Source organism: Leptosomus discolor, chromosome 2, assembly GCF_034619465.1.
Source record: "Leptosomus discolor isolate bLepDis1 chromosome 2, bLepDis1.hap2, whole genome shotgun sequence".
Taxonomy (NCBI): domain Eukaryota; kingdom Metazoa; phylum Chordata; class Aves; order Leptosomiformes; family Leptosomidae; genus Leptosomus; species Leptosomus discolor.
Genome location: NC_141392.1, coordinates 29,518,918 through 29,544,381, shown reverse-complemented (window position 1 = coordinate 29,544,381; position 25,464 = coordinate 29,518,918). Strand labels below are relative to the sequence as shown.

The 25,464-nt window shown below is 43.6% G+C and overlaps 1 protein-coding gene across 3 annotated transcripts; it reads right to left on the bottom strand.

Moving 5' to 3' along the window:
* Nucleotides 1-11,107: 11,107 nt before the first annotated feature.
* On the bottom strand, nt 11,108-23,628 carry LOC147415944 (uncharacterized). 3 transcript variants are annotated; one of them, XM_086461347.1, is made up of 3 exons: nt 23,229-23,628; nt 12,426-12,575; nt 11,108-11,211 (listed from the first exon to the last, which is right to left on the bottom strand). In XM_086461347.1, exons 1-3 carry the CDS (start codon nt 23,626-23,628, stop codon nt 11,108-11,110), a joined length of 654 nt encoding a protein of 217 aa, XP_086317473.1. The 3 variants fall into 3 exon arrangements, with proteins under 3 accessions (XP_086317473.1, XP_086317474.1, XP_086317475.1); XM_086461348.1 differs by having other exon boundaries at nt 11,108-11,231; nt 12,443-12,575; nt 23,229-23,625; XM_086461349.1 differs by having other exon boundaries at nt 12,456-12,575; nt 23,229-23,625.
* Nucleotides 23,629-25,464: the final 1,836 nt, after the last annotated feature.

Here is a 25,464-nt window from a genome sequence, read left to right as displayed (position 1 = left end):
AAATACTGGAACATGGTGATAAGGTCTCCCCTAAGCCTTCTTTTCCTGAGGTTGAACAAACCCAGTTCTCTCAGCCTTTCCTTATATGGCAGGCTTCCCAGTCCTTTGATCATCTTCATGGCCCTTCTCTGGACCCTCTCCAGCCCGCCCACATCTTTTTTGTACAGTGGGGACCAAAACTGAACACAGTGTTCCAGGTGTGGCCTGACCAGCACTGAGTAGGGCGGGATAATGACCTCTTTGTCTCTGCTGGTGATGTCCTTGTTGATGCAACCCAGCGCTCTGTTGGCTCTCTTTGCTGCTGCAGCACACTGTTGACTCATATTGAGCTTGTTGTCCACTAGGACCCCCAGGTCCGTTTCCACAGAGCTGCTCTCCAGACAGGTAGGTCCCAGCCTGTGCTGCACTCCTGAATTATGTTTTCCCAGGTGCAAGACCTCACACTTGTCCTTCTTGAACTTCATAAGCTTCTTGTTAGCCCACTCTTCCGTCCTATCCAGGTCTTCCTGCAGGATGGCTTTCCCTTCTGAAGTGTCTGCCTCCTCACTCAGTTTGGTATCATCAGCAAACTTTGCCAGGATACGCTTGATCCCATCGTCTAGATCACTTATGAAGATATTAAATAGTATTGGGCCCAATATTGATCCCTGGGGGATCCCACTTGTGACAGGTTGCCAGTTTCAAATGAAGCTGTTTACCACCACCCTCTGGGTGCAGCCTGTCAGCCAGTTCCCCAGCCACAGACTGTTTGTCGATAAAAGTTGATAATAGCTTTTTCTTTTCTTTCATTAGCTTCTGATAAGAATTTATTTTCCTAAGAGAAATAGGAAGGACTGGAAAATTTCTGAAGAAAATGAGGAAAAAAAAGTAACTTTGTGTTCTACTGTGCAAAGAATTTCATATCCCCTCCTGAACTGTCATTTGACATCTAAAAGAAAGAGGCTGGCAAAACCTGATTAAACCAGGCTCAAGTTTGGGCAGTACAGCCTCAGAACCAACATTCGTCCCTGGTCCTGAAGGGGTTTAATCATAGACATTGAAGAAATCAAAATCAGTCTTTACCCTGTCATGCCCGTACTACCAGGGAAGAGCAGAGACTTAGCAAAGGTCAACAGAGGCCCAAATGCAGCTTCTTGAACTGGCTTTGTGCAGGCCTCTCCTGATTAAAAACACTCAGGGAGCGGCTTTAAGTTACATCACAGGGTTTTGTCAGCATGGACGTGGGCAAAGTGGTACCACTCTATGCCCAACCTGCTCTCCCTGTTCTCTTTTAACAAGCTCTTATCTTCCTTGCTGTGTTGTGTGATTACAACAAAAGCACTTCTGGCCCCTCTAGAGACTGCCTGTCCCTCACCGGGCAGATTCACTAGGCAGACTCGAAGAACTATTCAATGGTGTCCTTAAGTAGGCTGGATTTTACAGCAAACACAGAGGAAATAAGCACCAGCATAGAAGTCAGTACCTGCTTAAATACTCAGTATTCAGAATGCAGGTAAATTTAAAGGTGCTAAATTTTTGAAGTCAAAACGCATTCTCAATGTTCATGAAGTTAATCATGCGTCAAGCACTTTGTTGCGCAGGGAGCTGAAGAAAAAAACCAAACAGCTTAATATTGCACAACAGGGGTTTTAGGTTTGCTGGTCTCAATTCCAATTTTATTTTGTTGTTCCATAAAATCATGCATTAGCAATAAGATTTATACTAGAAGTTCCTTGGAGTCTCTTAGCGCCAACTCCTTTTCTTTTCTTTTTTTAAGAGGTGAATTTATATACAAATGTAGCCATTTTCAAGTAACCAATATATTCAATAACGTTTCCCTCTGTGGTACATTTATGCTAGACATCCAGAAATGAGAAACTCTGAAATGCCAGTGTCCTTAGAATGCTGTCTCCATTTGATTTCCTTCTAGCCTGAATTTTTATAACAGTTACATTTGGGTTTCAGTCATACAGTACACTGCTGATGAATATTAAAGAAGGTCTACATACATTTCTTGGGTTTGCTTTTACAGACTCTGCTTGTACAGAGGTTTTTTTATTATTTTTTTTGTCAGTGCCCTTCTTGGTGCCCTCTATTCCATTCTTTTATTGTTCCCAGGTTGTTCTGAGAGACAAGTGACAGTGCGAGACAGGAGGAGAATGATTACATTTTTCAAGGAAATTATACAGACTAGAAAATCAATAGTTAGATGCTCCCTGGGACTGCCTAAAACTTCTTTGAAGAATAATTAGCTTGCAAGAGAGCTCTGGTAGCTGGAATTCCTCCCCAATTCTGTATGCATAAGATAAATTTAGTCTGGGATAAGCTGTGTGCTTTGAGGTCTCTTTGCTGGCCTGGGGAAATGGTGCTTTGAGGTCTCTTTGCTGGCCTCGGGAAATGGTTTGTGTGGAGAGAATGAAGGAATTAGCTAGAAGAGGTATGGAAGAAAGCCTGTCTGGCCGTGTCCATCCTAAGCTCAGAAGCAAGCCACAAGAAACGGGAAACTGAGCTGAGCGAAGCATAGAGGGGAGTTAGGTGCTGGGGCTCAGCACCTGCTTATCCAGGTGTCTCTGTTCAAATGGCAGTTAGCCGTTGGGCTAGCAGTCCCATGGAGTAGACCTGAGTGACTCTCAACGTGGAGGGTCAAGCCCACAGGCAACTCAGCAGGTATAAACACTTCATTTGATAAAGCAGCATGAGTCAGATCCAGGGCGGTGTTTAAGCTAAATGCCTGACTTTGAGACCAGCAAAGGCTTTCTGAGTAGGAGGAGAGGATGGAGAGCAGCATAGGACTCCTGCTGAGCCCCACCATTGTGTGCTGACCCCATCGTATGTTTGACCGTTTTCAGTGTGCTGCTGCCTCCTGGGATATTGCTACAGGTAACCCTAAATTTGGGAGATGAAGTGTGGGGTTTAATAGCTTTGTTGGCTTAAACTGATCTGGGCAGAGTTGACCTAGGAGTGACGTTAGTCTTGCTCTCCAGAGCTGTCAGTACTCTGTCTTTCAGAAGCATAAAAATACACCTGAAATGCACAGAAAGCTGCTATGAGAGGTGTCAATAGCAGTTCATGACAAAGTGACATATAATCAATTCATTAGCTCTCTAGAAGAAAGGACTAATAAGGCTGAAAAACTTGCTGGAGGCATAATGTAACAGATACTAAGATAAGTGAGATTTGCAAAAGATCTAACAAACCTAGATAATAAAGCAACACAATTGCAAAGGAAGTCACCGTAGCAGAGATGATCCCAGGGTAATAGAGAATGATTCCTGCTTTTCACTCACCCATGGAGATTGGTGTTTGGTATTTTTTGGCATTTGCATTCTTGAAGTCATAAGCATTGTACAAAAACACATCTTTGTTTTGCTTGGAGTGTGTGGTTTTTTGTTTATTTTTTAATGTATCCATTCTTAGGAACTAGAAAAAACATCCAAGCATATGTGTAACATTAAGCATGTGACTCATCCCCACTACAGCCACAGATGTGTCTCTCTCTTGCAATTAAATGTGTGCTGAAGTGGTCTGTTGGAGCAGAGCCCAGAGTACTGCGTGCAGGTTTGAGCGCATTGGTACAAAAGTGGTGCTAACAAGCAGGTCTAGAATTACAGACCTGTCAGCTCAGCTTCAGTTCCTGGAAAAACACTGGAACAAATAACCAAACAAACGATCTCTGAGCCCCTAGAAGAAAAAGAGGGGATGAGTAACAAGCAGCATAGATCTATTTTTTTTTGAGATGCAATAGGTTCAAACCAACCTAATTTCTCACTAAAATAGGACAACACCCTGAGATGTAAGGATGGCATGGATGAAAACACTTGGCTGCAAAACTGGTTGGAAAACTGATAAAAGAATATTTTTGTTTTGTTCTAAGGGGGCTGTTTTGTGTGCGTGTCTGGCATTTCCCTATGTGACCTGGCTGATGGAAGAGAGGGAATGCAGTTTAAATTTGCCACTGACACCACACTGTAAGCATCTGTGAGCACACTGGGCAGGGTTAGAGTTCAGTACGGTCTTAAATGCAAGCTAGAGATGTGGTAAAAAGAAACCAGCTTGCAATTCAGCTGGGACAGTACATAGTGCCTCTGCTGAATATAGATTTATGTATTGCAATAAACTTTTAATATAGGTTATTATATAGTTACAACAGGTTGGGGAACAACAACCACACGTGTAGTTGATTTATCAATAAGAGTGAAAGATGTTGATGGCTCACAAGCTGATCGTGAATAAACAGTGCCATGCTGTTGCAGAAAAGACACATCAAATGTCTGAGCAGGACTGTTACCGCTGTGGCAAGTGTCATAATCCTTGCAGTCAGCTCTGTGCTAGCAAGAGGAGCACAGCGTTCCCTTTTGGCCAGCATGCTTCAAGACTGAGCTGGACAATGGTTGAGTATGAAAAGGAAAGCAGTAAGACTGATCACAGGTCTAGAAGACTTGATCTGCTAGGGAAGATTGAAGGGGTTTCATCCTCGGGAGAGGGAGACTGAGGGGGAGACTAAATCTCTTCCAAAACAATGTCAGCTGCTGCAAAGGAAAAACGGAATGATTTGGTCTTCCTGATCATGGCAGTTAAGACAAGAAGCTGTGGGCTAAAACACTTCAAGGGAAAACCAGGGCACTTTAGTTTTAGTAATTAATCTAATACTAAGGGAATGTGAAGGACTGGAGCAGATTCCCTGGGAGAGGTGAGTCTCTGACACTTTGAAAATAAGCTAGACTTCTGTCTGTCAGGAATGACCTATGCACATCCTCCCTTACACAGGTGGATGGACTAAATGACCTCTGGAAATCCCTTCTAGACCTCTGGTTCTGCTAGGGTTAATTTACACTACTCTACCAGCATACATCCAGGTTAATTTAACTAAGTCAGTGCCAATAATCGGGTGTTGATGGAAAGGGAATCTTGTCTTCTCAGCAATACAGCTATAGATATCCAGAGGTTTTCTACTTCGGCATTGAGAAGTACTAAATGTGTAAGCATAGAGAGGAGCAGGGTAGGAGAGTGCACAAAGCAACTAATAAATCACAGTATCTAACTTGAAACTCACTTGTTAATTAGTGTGTCAGATAACAGTTGCTGATTTCATCCCACTTTGCCTCAGCCCCTAAAATGTTGGTGTTTTCAAAGGCTGATAGAGGAAAGTGATGCAGAGCAGGCTTCTTGCAGCTCTCCAAACAGCACAAGATGACAGCCTTATATACTGCAGACAAGTTGACTATACAGATATTTTCAGCATTTAATGGTCCACCAAATGCTATTAGTGTTGCTAGCGTTGGGGCTCTTCCTTTCATCTAGACTTCTTCACAGAGTCTGCTTAATGTTCTGCATCTTTTTTTTTTCTTTTCTGTAGTTAATTTCTGGATCCTCAAGCTCCCTTTTTATTTTTACTCAAAGGTAATTTCTTCCCTACAGCTGTCTGCACATAACAGCTCCATTAAATGTGCAAGTAGGAAAACAGTACGTGATGTTTCACTTCGCATGTGATACTGTAATCATTGTGATTGTGTTCTATTTGAAAGCTCCATTCCTGTTACCTGCAGGAATTGGCAATTCTCTTCACTTGTTTATTTTTAAGAAGAGATATTAAAATCTACCAGGACATTTTAAGTCAGCTACTTCTTGCTTCATTCCTCTTTTTATCATAGAGCACTTATTAGTCTTTCGACTACAAAAATGCATTCTTCCATTCAAAAAGAGGAGTACTACAAACATGGAAGAACAAAGATAACTGACTTTTTGCCCAGCTTCTGAACTCGCTTTATGGACAAATTCCCAAGAAAGCAGTTCCATTGAATTCTCCTCATTAGGAGAACTGTCTAATTGGTGGAATAACCCATATCTGATGGGCTTGACCTCAGTTTCCTAAATCCAGACTCTTGAAAAGGCTCAGGTTTGCATGTAAGCCTTGATGGAGATGTTCAGGTTCAAATATTGTGAGATGATGGATCAGTAGAGTTACCCAAAGCTTGTCTGGTGCATAAATGTCTCCCAGAACACTGGATTAGGACTCCAGACCCCTCAGCTTTCTCTTTTCCCTCTGGCACACTCTGTAAGGCTCCTATCAGTTCAACTGTGCTGTCTATACGGGGGGTAGGTTCTTGCATCAATCGGAAAAGAGGCAAAGGAGTCAGAGACCTTCACTCCTAACACAAAGATTCAGCCATAGCAGTGGGTATTTAAGGTTTTGAGCAGTGTTTGAGGTTTGGTGCTCTGGTATGGCCCTAGGCAGGATAGGAATGTTCTTATTAAATTAGTTAGAAGCACATAACTTTTTCTGTATTGCTGAGTTATCAGAATTTGTGTCTGTTTGAATATGTTTGTGTGGTGACAATCTTGAAGCTCCAATGGGAAACGGTATTTTGGGCTTTGCCTTGGGCATGAGTTGACCTGTGATACCGTGCAGTGCAGAGTGCATCCGAGTAGCACAGTGGAAGGTCGTAGGTTGTTTCTTACTTAAAAAAATAAAAAGGCCAAAAAAAAGCACCCAGCCAACAGACAGGTTTACTGCAGTTGTATTTTTCTATGCTTCTCAGAGCCCATACCACAACATTGCCTGTAGTTGTGTTTTGCTATTTATTTTTTTTTTTTTCTCCCTAGGAAATGCCAAAATAAATTAGATACATTATAGCAAACTAATCTTGTGATTACGCGTTTCAGAATTCTTGTCTCCCGGTACGTGGTATCTGGGCTCCTTGGACAGATACTGCCTGTGGCATTCGCTGCTACAGCGATGCGTGTCTGCTCACATACAAGCATCTATAAATGGCACAACTTCCCCTGTCGCGAGGTCACGGGGACAGACTTTTGGATGGGAGAAAGTGCCCCCTTCCCTCAAGCTCTGCAATGTTTCCCTGTTCTGCAGGGAAATCTGCCTTCAGTAGACTTTCCCCCCACACACCCCCCTTTTCAGTTGTCAATTTGGAGATTCTCTCAGCTTATTTCAAAGCTAGTTATAAGCCTTTTAAATTAGCTTTATACTGATACACCAATAGGATATTTTTGCATGTTTTTAGCACTATTTAGAGAGATGAAAGCAAAACTTAAGGCAATCTTTCTGCCTAAAATGGGGCTAAAGAATAAGGACTGTACGAAAGGCCTGTGGCTCTTTAGAATGATACGTCCTGTGGTATGACATCAACAATATATCATAAATGCAATGGTACGAAATAGCAAATACAGCTGGTCTACAGTAAAACCCAGAAAAGCCACCGTGGCACCACCACACTGACTTCTGTGGGACTGGTGCTGTGCCACCCAGCCACCAGTTGTGCTTTGTCCCTCCATATATGTATGGTTTTATAACTTTTACATATCTTCAGTATCTAATTGATGAACTCTCAAAACAGGGGCTGCTGATAAGTCATTCCTTCAAGGAAAGACTGTGTGAGAAGTGGAGGATCCCACTGTGAGTGACCTGCAAGGCTTTAGAAGAGTTGGGTCGTCTCCAGTGCAGGCGAGAAGTACATGTGGCTCCATTTGTGAGTCTGATGCAAGTGGTGACTTGGAGCACGGCATCTATGCAATTAACTTGCTCATGTAGAACAAGTCCCACATATCCTGAGACCTGTCATCTCTGTATCGTGTGTCTGGTGTACCCAGCACAACCAGGATGCACACCATGGCACGCAGCTGAGGAGGTCACTTGTGAATGGCTGAGTTTTTAGGCATGGAAAATCCCAGTCCTAGCTTTCTTGGCAGAATTAAGCGGATAGTAGAGATGCAAACAATGCTAACCATGGCTTACGAGTGTTAAGCTAAATATAAAGTGACTTGATCATGGCAAGCACATAAGAGGGTTCAGTAAATGTTTGTATTGATTAAACTATTAACAAGAATAGCAAATCCCATTACACTAATCATTATTATATTGCTTTTCTGCCCTCTCCTCCCTCGTTCTCCTCCCCTGAATGTTTTTCCTAGAATACAATAAACACATGTAGGGAAATTTTGCACTTCAGGGGCGCTGGCTGTCTGAAACAGCTCACTGTGGAGGTGAATAGTACCTGCAGCTGGAGCTGTGTTTGTGGCTAACCTCTGCTTAGGAAAGGAAAGTCTGGAGAAAAGTGCCCCCAAAAATTGAGAGGCTGCTAGCAAGAGAATGACGATGCTGAGGGTTATTTAACCCAGGGGGGTGCTGTCATAGTATCTTTTGACAGGCATACAGACACCCAAGAAGGAATGGTATTGGCTCATAGATGCGTTATTAACATATTTTCCAATGGTGAAAGGATGTGTTCATGTAACCAGCTTTCCTCTGATTCTCCATCACCACTGACATTTTGGTTCTGTCAGGAAATAATTTTATAGTGTTTCCCAGGCAAAACAGTTATATTTGAAGTCCCATTCTGTGCTGTCTTTAAAAGGTTAGAAAAATGGAAGTATTGCAGTTGGGGAGAAAGAACAGGTCTTGGGTGATCAGTTGTTTCTGTTCTGAGTGGTAGGACAGAGGGTAGGACAGATGCTATATTTTTTCTTTAAATAGACTTGTAGCCCAATTGAGTTTTTATTAAATGGATCAAAGTGATCTATTGAAAAACATCTGTTGGAATAGGTTTTCTTCTGAAAACTTTCATTAAAACTTGGAATATTTTCAGGGATTTCTGAAAATCTTGTTTTAATGGCAGTACGGTTAGGGGGATGTGTCCCAAAAGATGTTGGCAAAATCTTTTGGCTAGGTTTGTAGGCTTTAAGAGCAAGTTACTTTAATTTGTGTGTGTTACACATTAGCAATGAAACACATAGGACTATTTAAGGCATTCAAATCCCTCGTTCCCACTCAAAGCGACTGGGCATTCAGATCCTTTAGTCGGCTTCAGCAGTCTATAACTTCAGTGTTAGTTTGATATAGCTGATTTGTGTTAAACACACTTTTAAGTGCAGTTATAATGCATCTCATGGTGGTATTGCCTCACAGTCATAATTTTATGCTTGTATGCAGCAGCTCTCTGTATCCCAACGGAGTGGAAAGCTTTATAAACAAATGTAGGCCATTCCCAAGTCCTCAGGCAAGCAAAACTTCCAGTGAGGTCTTCAGAAGCTTTGCTTACAAAATGTCTCTAATTTCAGAGCACGAATACTACTGCGTATACAAGCAGGCATCATCCTTTGAGTGAAGGTCACTTTGGGGGAAAAGAAATAGCCATGTATCAGCCCACACATGTCCCCTGCAGTAGTTTGGAGGAGAAAATAATGGTTATCAGCTGAAATTGCACAAGGTTATGTGCACAGAATGGGATTACGCACTGAGGGAGTTGACAACTTTGGCTCAAAATGATGTTCTGGCTAAAGAAAACCTTTCCTGGGACATTGTGCAGAATGTATGTTTGGCATTATTCATATAACTGGTTACTTGCCAAATATGTAAAGACTAAAACCTCAAGCTTTTCATTCAGGAATTTTCTGCTTTAGCATGTTCTCTCCCAATGCTTTGATGTTCTGGAATTAAAATGTTTGCTTTCAGTCTGGCTTGATATTAAGCTGGTTTAATGTCTTATAGAAGCTCTTTTGAAAGCTTTCCTTTTCCTCTCTGGATCCAGCTCCCTGGATGGGTGACATCTCTTATCATCAGTCAGACAGTTCTGAGTTGTGGCTTTGGATAATGAAAACCAAGCCCTAGCATTTTCCTTCCCAGCAGAGTTCTTCCTTTATTTCCTTTCACCTCAGATGTTTGGTTTTTTTCCCTGAGCATATCTCAGTTTGTATAGTACAGCATTGTACTGTACAACCCAAAATTTCAGTGTCTCAGTGTTCTCTTCCTTACAGATTGGACTTGCAAAGGACTTGGAGACCTCTCTCAGGGTTCAGGAGGTGCTTTCTGTCTTCATTGACAGTTTTTCATTGTCTTGCGATTGAAGTCACCACGCATAATCCTCCCCTGCCAGGAGTGTGTCATTTCCAATCCCAGCTACGCTACTTCCTGTAGCATCTTTTCATTGTGACATGACAGTATTAACGTGTAGCACTCTGTGGGTTTCCTTCCCAGCTGAAAGCATGCTTTATGGTCCTGATACAAAACTCAGAAGGGTCAAAGCAAAGATGCTTCTGACAACTAGACACCTGAAGGTAGTGTTAGATGGAGAGCCAGGGACACTCTTCCCTTTAGCAAGAACAGATGAGACCAACCAGTGGGGACGTCTGGAGATGCATCTCATTTGCTGTCTTTGTTGTTGTTGGTTTTGGTTTGGTTTGATCCCCCCCCGCTTTGTCCCAAGCAGGGATGTTGGGGAATATGCCGTTTCAGTTGTTCTCCTAGCCATATGCTGGAGTAAACGTAATTCAAGAGCTATCACAGCCTGCAGCAGCAAGAACACAGGAATGGGGGAGAGATGACCCAGCAATGAACAAGCTACAGGATATTTTTGGATTTGCCCTTTAAAAGCAACTATCGAGCCTCCTAAATTCCATCGAGGTGCTGGAGAGCAGCTAACAGTCTGCCTCAGTGTTGGAGACTGAGCTGGCTGGTCTTCTGTTTGCTGCTGATCTAAATCTAGCACAGCTCTGGCCACAGAGCTCAGACGAAGATTTGCTCACATAGCAGCAGGCTCTAAAGCACTGCCTGTGCCCTGTTGCTCTCAAAGCCCGTCCCTTTGCTCTCACGGTGATTTTGGTGGCAGTGCTTGCAAGGTAGAACTGAGCTCTGAGTAAATACCCACCACTGGAGCCAATGACAGAGCCTGCAAAAGATTTTGTGTCAGTATTTATGTTAGTTATTTAATGCACATTCGGGTCACATCACTTGGTATGATGTGAGATTTCTATATATATTAACCAGTGTTGACAGCTGGGGTTTTACAGCTGTTCAGGATAGTATAGGACAGCATTTACTAGTTAAAGGAAACAAAAGCCAAATTTGATTTGTCTCTGCCCCTCGGGTGGCTGGTTGCATGTGGCTGTGCCCCAGGCTGGACTCCTGGGGCCAGATTGGTGCAGAAAGGCAGTGTCCTTCAAGTGTCGCAGTGCTGGAGGGGTCAGGAGGCTGCTCCTGCGCTGTTTTCCCAGGCCTTTTTCTGCTGGCTGGGTCACCCTTCCTTGTCCCAGCAGAGGTAAGAGCTGCTGTTGCAGGAGATGCTGGTTAGCTCTGTCAGGTGCATGTAACTAAGCTGTGAGCATGCTGTCTCACCTCTCAGTTTTTGGACTTCAGCAGAGGCACAAGGAGCTGCAGGCTTCTCTTCTTCACGAAAGTCAGGGCACAGTTCAGCGGGCAAAAGAGGACTGCAATGCAGAGGGCTGCAACCAGAAAAGTGCCTCTGTTTCAACCACTGATTCAATACCGGAAGAGAACATTAATCTGTCACACACAGAAAAAAAATAAAATAAAATAAGAATCTTCAGCACAGCCTTTATGGGCTTTGGAGGCACTGCTCCCCTGTCCCACTGTTACCCCAGCACCCTTTGCACAGGGGCTGTAAGGACAGCAGGAGGAGGCTTGGCTGGGGAAGGGGCCCGCTCACAAGCTGAGCTCCCTCCACGCTGTGCAAGCGAGCACTGTACCCCTCAAATGCAAAGTAATGGTAGCCAGCAGCGGTTGGTTAGCAGAGTGGCCACGAACGCTGGATCCCCCCCAATGCTGGCTGGCTGGGATCTGGAGTAGGGGCTTGTGGAGAATCATGGCAGAGCTGGTGATTCAGGGAGTTAGGTGTCAGATTTCTTGGTTATTTACCCATCTACTTTTGTGATATACTCTACATCTAACACACACCATGTCAGAAAGGAGGAGAAGATAGTTACTTTTTCTGCTATTTTGTGAAGGAGACCTTAGCTGCCTACTCTTACAGCTTTTTTTTTGTCATTCTTCTCTCTACTAAGAAAGGAAAGTACATTGGGACTCTGCGGCCAGAGTCATCACCTCCCTGGGGCCAGAGTCTGCTTCCTGTGTTGAGGCTCTTACAAACCTTGGGAACACCTTCAAGTGGTGACAAGTCTTGCAGAGGAGACTTAGCATGCAAGTAAATAATATTGTTTGTAAGGCAAACAAATTTGTAATGTAAACAAGTAACTATAAATGAGCATGACAACAAACCTCTTTCAGTGAATGCTAAGGCAGCTTCTGTGTGAAGAGCTAACCAGGAGGATTTCTGCCATCTGATAAAGGCTCGATGCTGTCAGCTACTGCATTGTATTTTGTTGATGGGAGCTCAGGTGGTCTCTGGGACAGTGGGGGCTTTACAGAGCTGTTTCTGCACGTGTTGACTCTGTACTACCCAGGTAGTCTTAATTACAAGTCCAGCCTGGGAAAGCAAGTGTTTCCCAGAATATTAGCTAACACCATTGAACACATGTTTTAAGCTGTCGATGACCAACCCTAGTGAGGAGCGGCCACAACAAGGACTTTGTTTTTGAAGTTTTGAAAACCATGTTCAGGAAAAATACTTACTGGCTAAAACATTTTAAAGACATTTTCCCCTCATCTGGACATTATCAGAGAAGTGGCAGTCAAGTACAATTGAATATATAGCACAAGTGGTTCCTACCTGGAGCCTTGAAAACCTTCTTCCATTTATAGGAGGTTTTTCTTTCTGGTAACCTGTGTCTGTCTGGTTCCTCTTCTTCCCATATCAGGATTGACGGCTTCTTCATCAGCCCATACATGCCTGCCAAATGAACAGGGTATGAACTAAGTGAACTTGTACAGCTCATTCTTGAATTACATCATGATGTTTCTCCAAAGACGTAACAGGTACAGATGAAATATTGCCACTTGCAACTAATTCTAATTAAAAACCTGAAGGTAATGAGCTCTATAGCAGCCATCCACACTGGGGAGCAGGGAGGCCATAGTTTGCCAGACTTACAACATTAGAAGTAGAGCTGGTCAAAAGTAGTAGAAAGAAGTAGAGCTGTTATTTCTCCCTGTGCCCACTGAAATTTGTTATTACGCATTCCATTGGAATTTCAAATCTCTGTTTATGTAATCAGTTGCTTGAAGTTATTTTTATAAAATCTTTGGAAACATTTCCATCAGTTATACAGAATGAACAGGAGAAAGTCCTGCTTTATGATCAACCTAATGCACTTCAAAAGGCTCAGCAACATGCTGTGATGTCAGATTATTTGCAGAAGGCCAAATCAATTTTATGATCAAGCAAACATTAGCAAACTACTTTTCTTAGAAGAAAGCATTTTCCAAGAAATACTTTTGAGGAAAAATCAAATGGCACTTATTAGAAACCATCACTGGCTGGGACTTGTTCTCTTTAAGGCACTTATTCCCTTTGCAATGGTAAGCCATTGCATCCAAATATCATACAGGAACAAATTCAGGTTTAAAAGCGTTCTGCTCTGTAGGGCAAATGAATCGGAACTGGGCCCTCTTTGTCTGGTGTAGTGAATAATCTTAGAGAGGGGGTTTTTATCTGTTTGCTTACCTAGCTTCCAAACAGGGTGTCAAAGGGCTCTGACCCATAAAAATGCAGTGTCTGCTTAAGGGACCATATTTCCTTTAAACCTGGTGGCTGCTACAAGTTGTCTCCAGACAGTGCATGGGAGGGAGAGGGGAAAGGGCGGCTGCTGGTTGAGGAGACAGTGACTTCTCACTCAAGGAGAGAAGAGACCTACCTTGCTTTAGGGAAGGAGCTAGAATAGGGTGTTAAGGAAAGTATCTCTTCGTGCCCTAGGGAGAACACAAGGAAAGCTCTGGATTACTTCTTTCTGGCCAAGAATCATCCTTCTCTCTGCCATGTTTGCTAAGACCTATAAAGATACCTGAAAGCTGTAACAAAAGGCATTGTGGGTGGTGCTTGGCTCCTGTTATCTGTCTGTTCTCACCTGTAATGCTGGCCCAGAGAAAAGTGACTTGGACTGAACCTCTGATTCACATCTATCCTGGACCCAACTGTCTGTCACATGGTTTAACTCCTGATATCATTCTCATATATCAGATATTTCTTATGTATGTCATTTGTCAGTGACAGATGTATTATAACTACACTTGGGTAACCATGGTCCATGGCAAATCCCTCTGGGAGTGGGCAGAAAGACTCGCCTTGTTCCCAGTCCCCTCTGCTTAGTGCTTTGCCCCTCCGCTTCTCAGAAAGCAGCCATATGACTTAAAGTTGTCTTTTACCTGCTCCCATGTTTTAGTTTCAGCATCAATGCATCGTCCTGTTTCGCATCAGGTAGTGTGAATCCACATGATTGACACAGACAGGCATGACTTGTGCCCTGGAGCTGGTGGCATGAATTAAAAAAACCTGCTAGAGAGGTCTAAAGAGAGATACAGAAAGCAAATGGATGACTGTAGCATTCCTCTTGCCACCTCTCTTTTTGGCATCCAAACATTTGGGACTTTTCTCCTTTTGTATTATAGACTTTTTTTTAAAGCTATAATTTATTCTCACATTTCTGCCTGTTTTTTTATTTTCTGGACCTTACATAAATAACAGTGAAGTCTGATGTTCTTGAATGGATGGATAAGAAGGGCACAGTCCATCCCTTCATGGTTTACTACCTGGTAAATTAGTCAACACTGTATGTATGGTTATTGAAACTGCTCCGGAATTTTCCATCAGTGTGTTTACTCATTGGAAAATGTGGTCTCCGTAAATTGAAAGCAGGATTGAAATTTGAATCTCTGATGAGGACTAAAAGCTTTCCTGATTCTGTGTGAGTCTTGGGTAGAAAGAAAAGAGAAAAAGCATTTTTATTATACATAATAAGAATATAAGAAACCACAAAGGTAGCTGGGGGAAGGAGTGGAAGGCAAGTAACCTGAAAGGAGTTTTAGATTTATATTGATGATATCTCAATTAATTTAATGATGACCACTTAAAATGGGAGTGGGGAAAACAAGGCTCTAATGGAGGACAGGCACTTAGGCTTTTATAGTAAAAGGGCAGTTCAAATACAAGACGGATTTGGAAGGGCTAGAAAAATCAAAACTTTCTGAGCTGTTCTATTTTGGTGGAGCTCTAAGGCTTAAATGGACTTGCGTAATGTGTATGTGGTATTTCCACCTTCACGACAAGGCAGAATGGAACTTAAACAACAATGCTGAGACCTATAGGGAAAAGCTTATGGGGAAATGGGGAAAGCAGTTGGGTGTGATGCCAGTTAGACATACAGGCATAAATATCTGTTTTAACTGCTGGGAAGGGTTCTCTGATGACAAACTTTTTACAGGAGGAAATACAATTACTATTCATTATTGAAAATAACTATTTGTTATTCATCAGTCTGTTGTCTTAAAAACTTAACTCCCTCTTGTCTGGGGTTAGAAATGAATGCTACCTGGCACAGCTGTTTGGCAGGACAATTTTCTATCAGACAGCTCATAGGTTTTGAACTATTTGACCAAACCAGAGCAGTGAATGATTGAGAATAATAAATGTAGTCCCAGAAACTAGGGGGAAAAACCTCAAGAACAGAAGAAAGGCTCTGGTTTTTGACAATATCTTCATAACAAATCATTCGACTAACTATAAGAAAGCATCAGGTCTAAGGGGTTTTCACCACATGCATTCCTAATTCAATAGACCTGAAAAACAGGTTGATTTTTAAACCTCGAGTGGCAGACTGCTGCCTGGTCTAAACTAATGCAACTTTTTTTAAGACAATATTACTAAGCCAGACTATCATGGGGTGAAATTCACCTCTGTGCTGGGATTTTCTAAGAGCTTTGGTACCACAGGCTGCATCTGCTGGACATTTCCTCCCAGAGCCTCCCGAGGGAACCAGAGGAGCAATTTAGTGCCAAAGTGAAGCTCCTAGGACTGAGCTGACCATGGCCCCAAACAAGTCCTCTGTCCTCAGCAAGGAAACTGTGTAGAAGAGTTTGTTCTCGCCCACCTTTTCCTACTGAAAATGTCACAGCAATTATTTTCTGTTAGCTGGGAGTTCGCAGCATAATGAGTACTGGGAAAACAGTTTGTCAGTTGGATGGGAAATTTCAAGATAGTAGATTTAAAATAAATAAATAATATACTCATAAGTTCTGTAGTAAAATAGATAATGTATTTATATGTATCAAGGAAGTATTTAATTATCATATACGGAAGTATTCAATTTTTATGTGTGTTCAGTCTTATTACATATTTTAAATTAAGTTTCTAAGCATATGTCTTAGAACTGCTCAGAAGGTTTCTGGCTCCGAACACTGTAACATGGAAAACCAGAGTTGCAGAAACCTTTTCTTTCACTTGGTTCCCTTTCCCTGTCAAAACTGTCCTCTGGAAAATTTTCCTGAAGGCTCAAGGTGAGGGGTGGAGTAAAAAAATATAGGTGCACACACATTGCAAATATTCTTTCTGACAAAGCACACTATTTCAAAGAGAGAAACAGATCTGTAGAATACTTCAAGCTCTAATCCTGGTATTTTTCAAAAATATTTGCCTGGTCAGATGCTGTCCAACTCTGGTTAATGAAAGATAACGTTTCTAAATTGGTACAAAGTTAAGCTTTTGTTTGGGACACTTTAAAATTAGCATAAAGGTTATGTTACATCTGTGAATATTCCCAATGACTTACAGAATCAGAGATTAGTTTATCATCATGCATGAGTGATAAATAAATAGTTTCCCAGAGAGTTTTGTTTTTATTTTACCTTGTATCTCTAATCCTACTGCTGCAATTGCATTAAAATGTGTTGATGGTTTGTTTCAAGAACGACAATTTATAAATAATAGATATATTCCTGGTGATCTCTAAAAATACTTTTCAGTCTTGTGTGGTTTAATGACTGATGAAGCTTGGAAATGAAACTCTTGTCTGGGGTTTTTTGTAAGCTAAACTTCACCATGGGAGTAAAATTCCTATGACCTAAGTGGGGTCAGTGTGAGGAGGGTATTGCTTTAGGATGCTAAAGAAGGCTTCTGGCAGAATTTAGGAGCCAGTGTAACACAAGTGCCCAACTACCTGGGCTTTGTTCGGTTTCTTTTTGAGAAATGATCCATTTCTGTTTGTGTTGTCTGCAAATGTAAGAATTGAGAGAAAGCTAAAAGAGGTCAAGGCAGCATATGGCTCCTTCACCTCCTTCTCTTTCCATAATATTATACGCATGGCTGGTATTAGTGGTGAGCATGGCAGCATGTTCTGAATGTATGCAAACAAGATAACCCTCTTTTTAATATACTGCAGAGCAATATGCATTTTTAATTACCGCTTAAAGATCTTGGTTTGCAAACAGAAATCCTCCAGCCAGCAACAAACAGATAAACAAAGCACTGATGTGCACAGCAGGGCTCACAGGTACTGGCTGCATTTTACAACAAACCGAACTCGCTGATCGCAGCTCAGCTCCCACTTTCCCTGCTGATGTATTTCCGCACGGCTGCCTGTCTGGTTTGTTCTTTTGAAATCTTGATGAAGTTCAGGCTAGCTGACAGGACTGATCCTTGCCGGGATTAAAACCCATGATCACGCGGAGTCCTGAGGACTCTGCACAGGATCTGAAGTGCCAGCCTCCTCCAGCACACAGCCTTCCCCCTCAGGCTGGCAGCAGCAGGCAAGAGAGTTGGCAGCAGCAATGTGGTGTGGGGGATGGAGGTTTTGAACCCCGACGGGCTCTGCCCACTGGCGATGACCAAGAGACGAGGATGGAGGAGAAGTGTTGCTGCAGATTTTCTGGATTGTGTAACTCCTTAATCATGTGTTTTTATGTATATGTCCAGGGTGTTTGGGTCTTGGCAGAGAAGTTGTCTGTTGGAAACGAGAATTACAAAAGCACTTCAGGGAAGTGAAAACTGGCCTCCCATAAAATGTCCAGAGATGTCGATGCATAGTTTCTTTTGGAAAAAGAAAAAAGCATATGACTATATATGATACATAGATTCTTATTTTAAAAAACAAGCTTTGAATGGGAAGCTCCCCTTCATCCTAAAATAAATAACTCCTCCCAACCTATAGTTTCAGAACAAGATTGGTTTTTGCTGTCTGGGTTGTTTCATAGCCCTGATGGCTGCTGTATTAAAGCGCTCCTCTGTTTTTGATAAATCCCCAAGAGGTAGGAAGGCAATATAGTTGCAAGCCAGTTTTTCAAAGACTTGTGGATAACCCGTATTAAAGGCACAAAAGCATAGCTACAAAAATCAATCATTTGACTCATAACTCCAAGCATAGTCATTCGCAGCCTGGAAAATGGCCTGATTTATCCAAGGTGGCCTGCAGTTGTCGTAGCTGAGTGAAGTTAAATAATGCAGTACTCTTTAAAATTGCATGAGTCTATGATTTCGTTTGCTTTATTCATTCATAATTCCTACTCCCTTGTAGTTTATTGCAGTCAATGATTATTGCATCTGTTCAGTCCACCTCTGAAGTGAGTGGGAATAGCAGGTTGTTGTGACTCTTCCTTGCTCGTGCCATGCACTGAGCTATACTGTTGCAAAAGCAAGCTCAACGTTCCCTCTGTTGTGAGTTTAGGAATGACTGTGTGGCCTAGCCTTTTATCTTAAGGTAAGTGTAGCACGGAAAAGTGAGTGAGGAAGGGTTACCTCCTAATAAAATAATTTGATCCACTGCGTTGACATCCTTAGGAAGCAGAAGAACTTCGACAGTGCATCCGCAGCACAAGGGAGTGGTTCAAATGTCTCTGTCTCCTGTTCAGGCCCACCACAGCGTCTTGCTTTCTGGATCTCTGTCACAAGAGTGCCTCCATGGACTAAACTGTATGACTAACCAAAGTAGATGGATGAGGAAGGAGAGGCACAAGGCAAGTGAAAGTGCAGGGAGAGCACCTACCACTGCTACCTACTGCAGAAAGAACTGCAAAAACAACTTGACCTTTAGAAGCAGTAGAGACTGTCCAAGAAGCCATGGGTTTGCTTGAAGCCTTGATACTTCAGCGCTCTGTATAGTTCTGCCACCCCCTCAGCATACAGTCCTGAGCAAGCGACTGCAGCTGTGGACACCCTTCCTTGCCCAGGATTGGCTGTACTTGCCACTGCTGGTGTTACAGCCCTCACAGCTCTGCTCAAAGGTGAGGTTGCGTTGAGTGGCCCATGATATATAGAAAAAAGTAATCAGCTGGATTAACTAACCTACCTATTTAAATTGACCAACTGATCCAGATAACCTTACCTGGGCTAACTTAGGATGCGGTTATGAGACCCACTCTGCCAGCAGCATCATGGGGATGAGAACAGGTAGCCAAGGATGACAGTCTGTTATCTCCCACTGGTCCAACTGTCTGCATGGGGACCTTTCTCCAGGCCCACTGAAGTCCTCAGGACAAAGTTTGGAAACGAGCACTTCCCACTGGTCTGAAACCATGGTGAAGTGCAGGGTGAGAAAGCATCTTTCAGATGTGGGATCTAAGATTATTTAGGAATTAACATTATTAATTTCATCAGTTATTTCTGTGCTTGTGGAAAAGGTATTGTCCTTCCTATGTAACAGACAGGGACAGAGGGAAGCTGATAAAGTACCAAAGAATCTAGCAGTGGTCATGTCTTAACTGAGATTCTGGTGCAAGAAATGAAATCCTGGCCCTATGAAAATCAGCAGGACTCCTGCAAACAACTTCAGCACAGCAGAGATCTGAATGAACAGAGGGAGGCTGTGCTGTGGAGCCAGAGGCATTGCTCACATCCAGTATCATCTCCTCTGCAGAAAGCTGAGGCATTACAGACAAATGGAAGAAAAACAAGGAAAGAGAAAGTAGGTGAAAACAATGGAGACAAGTGACAGTTGGTAGCACAGTATGAAATACTGCGAGAAGTGGGAGAGAAAGAGTGGAGAAAAGTGTGACAGGGTAGTGGGAAACAAATTTAGTCCACGGAGTAAGGGTGGGAGGTCCCCCAAGTGCTCTGCCATCATGGCTTCTCTGTGCACTTCAGTGGTGATCTAGAGACCCACAGATGTTACAAATTTTGGTAGACCTCAGTGTGGAGTGCAAAAGGCCTGAGGGACATTAAAGACACCAAAAGATGACAGGTTCTCTCAAGACACTGGAAGTGTTTTGGGTGCAGCTAAAGAAAAACCACAGTTTGAATAATCTTTAAAGCACGAGAAAGGCTGAGACTAGATGTGAAACAGCGGTCTCTCCGTTCCGTCTTGTCCTGGCAGTTTAATTCGGAGAGCTGAACACTGTGCAGGCTGGCAGGGCAGGGTCACTTGACAGCTTTGTGAGGCTTGCTGCTCTGGGCAAAGCCAGCGGCAGCCCGTCTTTGGGCATGGTGCAGTAAATACTGATTTCTCTTAGCCTTGTGTCTGTTGTGCTTGTGTGTCTGATTAGGCAAACCCCAAGGTACTGTGGCAATGGAGGCTACAGCAATTAATCAGACGAGTGCTCTGGTTGTCTGAACTCTTCTTGAGTTGGGTCAGGTGCCGTCTGTTGAGTCTTGCTCATCTCCACATTTTTTCCTCCTTGCCCTGCCACACCCTCCCTGCAGTCATTGCAGTCAATCCTGAAAATCATGAAGCAGTTGCCAGCATTTCCAGGCAACGTGCCCAAAGAGCAACACAGCGCAGCAATTTCTCAAGCGGCTCGATCCCAGAGCACTTGGACAAGATGCCAAGAGCTCTTGCAATATTTGACAATACAGGCTCAGCTAATGGAGGTGAGCAATTAAGACTCTTTCTCTCTCCTTTTCCCCCCATCTCTTTGACCTCCTGGTCACAGAGAAAGTTTAAACACCTGATCTAAAGGCACCAAAAGCTAAAAGTAAGAAGAACCCACGACTTTTTATGAAGCAAGTTAAGCTATCACAGAACATGCTATGAATTGGAAGGGGTCTGACTCGCATTTCTCTGTATCTTTGTGTTACAATCTCTTTAGACCTAATAGCACCTTATTCATTTGTACTGCCACCACAAAACAAAGGTGATAGCCTACCTGAAAATTTGGGTCTCTGGGCCTGTACTAGAATAATAAATAGATTATTATAGTTGTCATAAGTCTTCTAATTCTAGAAGGAACTGTGACTAGGCATTTCTGTCTCCATTGTGTTATTTTGGAAGGCATTTAGGATGCATTTCAAAATCTATGTTTATATCAAATGTGTCTTTTTACTTACATCAGCAAAGATATAATGGTAAAAATTTCTGTGGGGACAAGTTATTAAAAAAAAAATAATAAAAACTAGAATAGAAGTTCTTTTCTTTGGAAACCAAAAATTGCATACACATAAAGTGTGCAAGAGAAATTTTTAAACGGAGCAAGTTGTGTAATGGTTCTGCCATGTCTTACCCCTACAGCACAAATTCTCTTCTCCTCTCCTTGTCCAGATCCTGCTGACCAAACTGCATGTTGCATGGGGGGACCTACCAATGTAGTCTTTTGATTTGGTTTAAAACATTTTATTATTAGTCAGATGGTGTTGGCTGTTCATGTTCACCCAACCCATGCCAAAAATACTACAGCAAATCTCACAGAATAAATAACAGCACTCGCTCAAAACTGTTAACAAAGAAATCCAAGAAAATTGTGAGGTTTTGTTTTTTATACCCACCCCTTCCTGATGCAGTGCTTTGATCTGCCATGCAATTGGGTCAACGCTTGGGAAATACATTTTAACATTTTAACATCCTCATCTGTGATATGAATACTATGCAGGAGATCCTAAAAGTAAAACCTCAGGGATCCTACAATAGAGTACCCTGTCAAAAAAAAAAAAAAAAAAAAAAAAAAAAAAAGACCTGCAAAAGCCCTTAACTAACACAGTGATCAAAGTATTCAAAAGCAGAAAAGACAGATATCGCTGGGCCAGATCCTTATTTATTTAAAACAGCACAGGGCCATGGAAATCACCAGCTCCCATGGAGCATTACTGGTTAAGAAAGGCTCTGTTCTTCGTTTCCAGAGCAGGATTATGCTGATACTCAGTTTTGTGAGCTTTTAGGCCTTGTCCATGCAGGTGAGTTTTACCAGAATAATTTTACTAGCATAAAGTAGTCTAAATGCTCATGAAAGCAGCTGAACGTTGGCCTGAAACCCTCTGTTGTTGTGCAGGGTACCTGTTCCTGGAGCCTGCAGGCTACTAGTGAATGGGGGGGATGTATCCTGGGCCATGCAGAGTCGCACAGGATCTGACCGCAGGCACTTCTGGTCTGCTGGCTGCTTCTGAGGAGAAAAGCAATGTGAGAGAACCTGTGCCGTTAGGTCCTGAGTAGCTGCAGCTAACAGCAGGCATTGGCTAGGGTACCCTACCGCCTCTCTGAAGGGTGTCTGCAGTAGGGGAGGCTTCATGGTGCGTGCTCTGACTTCCAAAATGTCCTTCCTCTGCAGAGCCTGGGAGCACAAAGAAAACTTTCAGTGCTGGGCAGCAATGCAAAGGGTCCCATTATTTGTCATGGTGAGATGTGGATGCTCTAAGAGATCTCTGCTCAGTGTGAGCGAGCAGAGAGGCTGCCCTGGGGAGACCTCAAAGGGACCTGCAGAGAAACCACAGAGAGAAAAGCAAGGAGGAGAAGGACAGAGAAGCTGGAAAAGGAAAGAGGCAGTATGGAGAAAGAGTGAGAGTGCTTTACTGCTCAGACATGCCTTAGGTAGGTTCACAGTGGAGGAGAGGGTTGGTTTCTTCTCTTGTAACCCTGTAGCCCTGTGGGCAGCAAAGTTACAGCCCTGATGGCTGAGGCTGAATTTTCTGTCACTCCCAAGAGGTGCAGAATTATGGCTGCAAGGACAGAGGCTCCTGGATAGCAGAGCTAGTTCAGCTAGGGTATAAGCCAGCCTGCCCATTGGCACCCTTCATCTGGTATGCAGAAAGAACTGGCATGATTCCCCAGCAGAAGCGCTTATAGCCGTCCCCTCTGTAGGACACTTGCCCCATGCTGTCCCAGATGAGCTCTGCAGGTTGCCCTCAGCCCTGTACCCCCGCAGAAATGACAGCAGTGTGGTTCAGAGAGACAGTCCCAACCTGCCAGCCAAAGCTCTGACCTGACTGTTTCTTATGAATCCCACAGCAGGCAGGAAGCTAAGAGGCACCTCAGGTTTTTTAATCCAGAAGTGTTAAAAATCACATTCCTTCCTCCCAGGTCACTGCCCAAGTCTCTGCTTCCCCTAGTTCATCCCTGTGAGTCCAGCCCTCTGTGCCTTAGTGGGACCTTCTCCACCTCATTCCTTGGCCTACCTTGCCTTCCTCCAGGGACTGGGGTCTACTAGGGCCTTTCACAGCCACCAGAGCAGGCTCTTTCCCCTGGAAAATGCAAAATTTTTGTTTTGCACAACAAAACGCAATGCAGTTAGAGGGTTACAACCCATTTCCTGAAGCATTCTCACCTCCCTCATTTGCCAATGAACTATAACGATCTCACAATCTTGTGCATTTTGATTTCTACTGTAGGCACAATCCACAAGTTTGCCTAAAAATTACCTTTCAGGGATAAGTGGCTTTCTATGAAGGTTGTCATTGTCTTCTGATACTCCTCTTCAGTCATGTGGAGCTGGGCTACCTCCATGCTTGAAGAGCGCTCTTCTTCTGTAGCTGTCCCCTCCTCTCGAGGAGGCCAGTGTGCAGCAGACACCTTGAAACCTGCTTTATCCAAGTTCCTTGCAAACATCCTCCCAATGGAGCTGTTGGACACAAGAATTACAATTGCTCTTCCTTTCACATCAATATTGCTCTCCACGATGCCGAAGGAGAAAATGATAACAAAGCAGGTCAAAAATGCGATGGAAATGCATACAAAGGCATAAAAGAGGCAGGAAAGGGCCATGGCGAGGAATAAGTCTACGGCCAGCAAGAAGAAACGCTGTAAGAAGAAAATCATCATTTGAAGGATTAGCCGCCACCTCCTTGCTTGCAAGCAAGCCGAGAAATCTGCTACGAGTCACCGCGTGCAACCGCACTGTTATACAGCTAGGCAGCGTTGCGAAATGTGCGGAGGCAAGTCAAAACCCCACGGGGAGGATGAATCATTTTCTGGGATAGAGCAACAATGGAGTTTTTCAAACCATGTACGTGTTCAGGAGAAAGCGGTGCTGTGTTTGTCTTGGCTTTGCTGTGCACTTGGATGCTCTGCTAGGCTGAAATATAAGGATTCGTTTTGTAAGGGCATTTCGTCATGTGTTGTCTTTAGGGCCAGTGATGTATGTAGGTTATTTAAAGTAGCCATTTTTAAGGGATTTCTTAAAGTAGTGTGTGCACAGCATTGGGAAGCCATGGAGTAGAAATGATCCCTATATCTGCTTGGCATGCTATGACTCTTAAATTTACCACTGTCACTGCTGCTGCAAAGCATGCCATTTCAGTAAATCTGGGAAGGGACCCAAGCAGGCACAAAACTGGGAACCCTGCCCCATGCAACCAGCTCTTGTTCTGCTGTAAAACACGCCACCCCGGGCGCATTGTGCTGCCTCGCTCTAGGGACTGCGTCAGTCTGGGAGGAGTTCATTCACACTGGAGAAAAGAGAAATGAGCTGGATGCTGGCAAGAAAGCTTTTTTGAGGATGGAGATTTTAGGGAAGGTCTCTTGATTTTTCCAGCTGGCAGAGTGGCAGGCAGAGCAGTGCCACAGCAAGGGGTGTATTTTTCCCTGACTGCAGCAATGCCCTTTGCGGATGGAGCACAACAGGGCTCCGTGCTACAGCTGTAGCCTCTGCAGCATTGGGAAGAGCCCAGTAGGCTTAGGAATGAGACTGGCAAAGGTAAATGCTGCAGCGTGAAGGCTCTGCTGACCTCCAGCAGTGGGTCAGGAGGGAAGCTGCCATATAAGCTCGCAGCTTCCTGGCTGCCCACTCTCTTACTGCTTTCTCTGAAGCAACCACTAAGGTGGGAGGCAAGACCTTTCCCTTCTTGGTCAAGGTGGAGGTGCTGCTGATCACCACTAACACCTCAGTGTCAGAACCTGCTCTTTAAATAGTATCTTCCTTTTTTTTTTTCTTTTTATTTTTAATGTGGATCGATGTAAAGGATCCCTCTGAGAAGGTGTGCACTGTCAGGTGTGTTGTGTTGCAGGTGGGTGTTGTGTTTATTTCCTGCTGTAACTGGAAAGGTACTGGGAGCATGGGACAGGCTGTCAGCACAACCTACACGTTTTACTGGTCCTTCTTGTTTGTTCTCCGTGTGAACGTGCACATCCCATCTCATTGATTGGTAGCACTGTACTATCACAGCAATCCAGCCCCAGGTGTTTTTGGGATGGAGTTGCTGCTAGCTGAACCCCAAAACCACCCTGCACACCCCACCCAGCATGTGTACAAATGCACAGAGCTTTATTTGAAGTGGACAAAGGCATACATGCATCCAGTTTGCCTTTAAGTGGCTCATAAGCAGTGAGAGGCAGTAGGGCTGTGTGTATTGGGGGACTCACGAGTGCTTTTAAAAATCTTCAAGCCCTTCACGCCAGAAGACGGGGCCAGGACGTGGCCTGCAAACAGTCTGTGGTGGAAGAGGACTACCCACCCACACAGCTTATTTAGCAGAAAGCGGGTGCCATCGCTATTCCTGGCACAGGAGCTGTGACTGCAAACGCCTGGGTGAAGCAGGGAGGCTACCTGCTCGGGTGAGAGTAGCTGTGGGTGCCACAGCCTGGGTGCCGTGCCATGCCAGAGGGTGGGCACTGGCCTTCGCCACCAGTGGGTTAGCAGGAGCAGGTGGCCCTGGTCAG

What these genes read in the sequence shown, in the direction of transcription:
- LOC147415944 (XM_086461347.1), bottom strand. Translation starts at nt 23,628, where the DNA reads ATGATGATTTTCTTCTTACAGCGTTTCTTCTTGCTGGCCGTAGACTTA. An exon ending in AAGCCACTTATCCCTGAAAG is followed by an intron (nt 12,576 to 23,228) that starts GTAATTTTTAGG and finishes TTCATTTGGCAG; the next exon opens with GCATGTATGGGCTGATGAAG. An exon ending in CTTGTGCTATATATTCAATT is followed by an intron (nt 11,212 to 12,425) that starts GTACTTGACTGC and finishes TTCTGGTTGCAG; the next exon opens with CCCTCTGCATTGCAGTCCTC.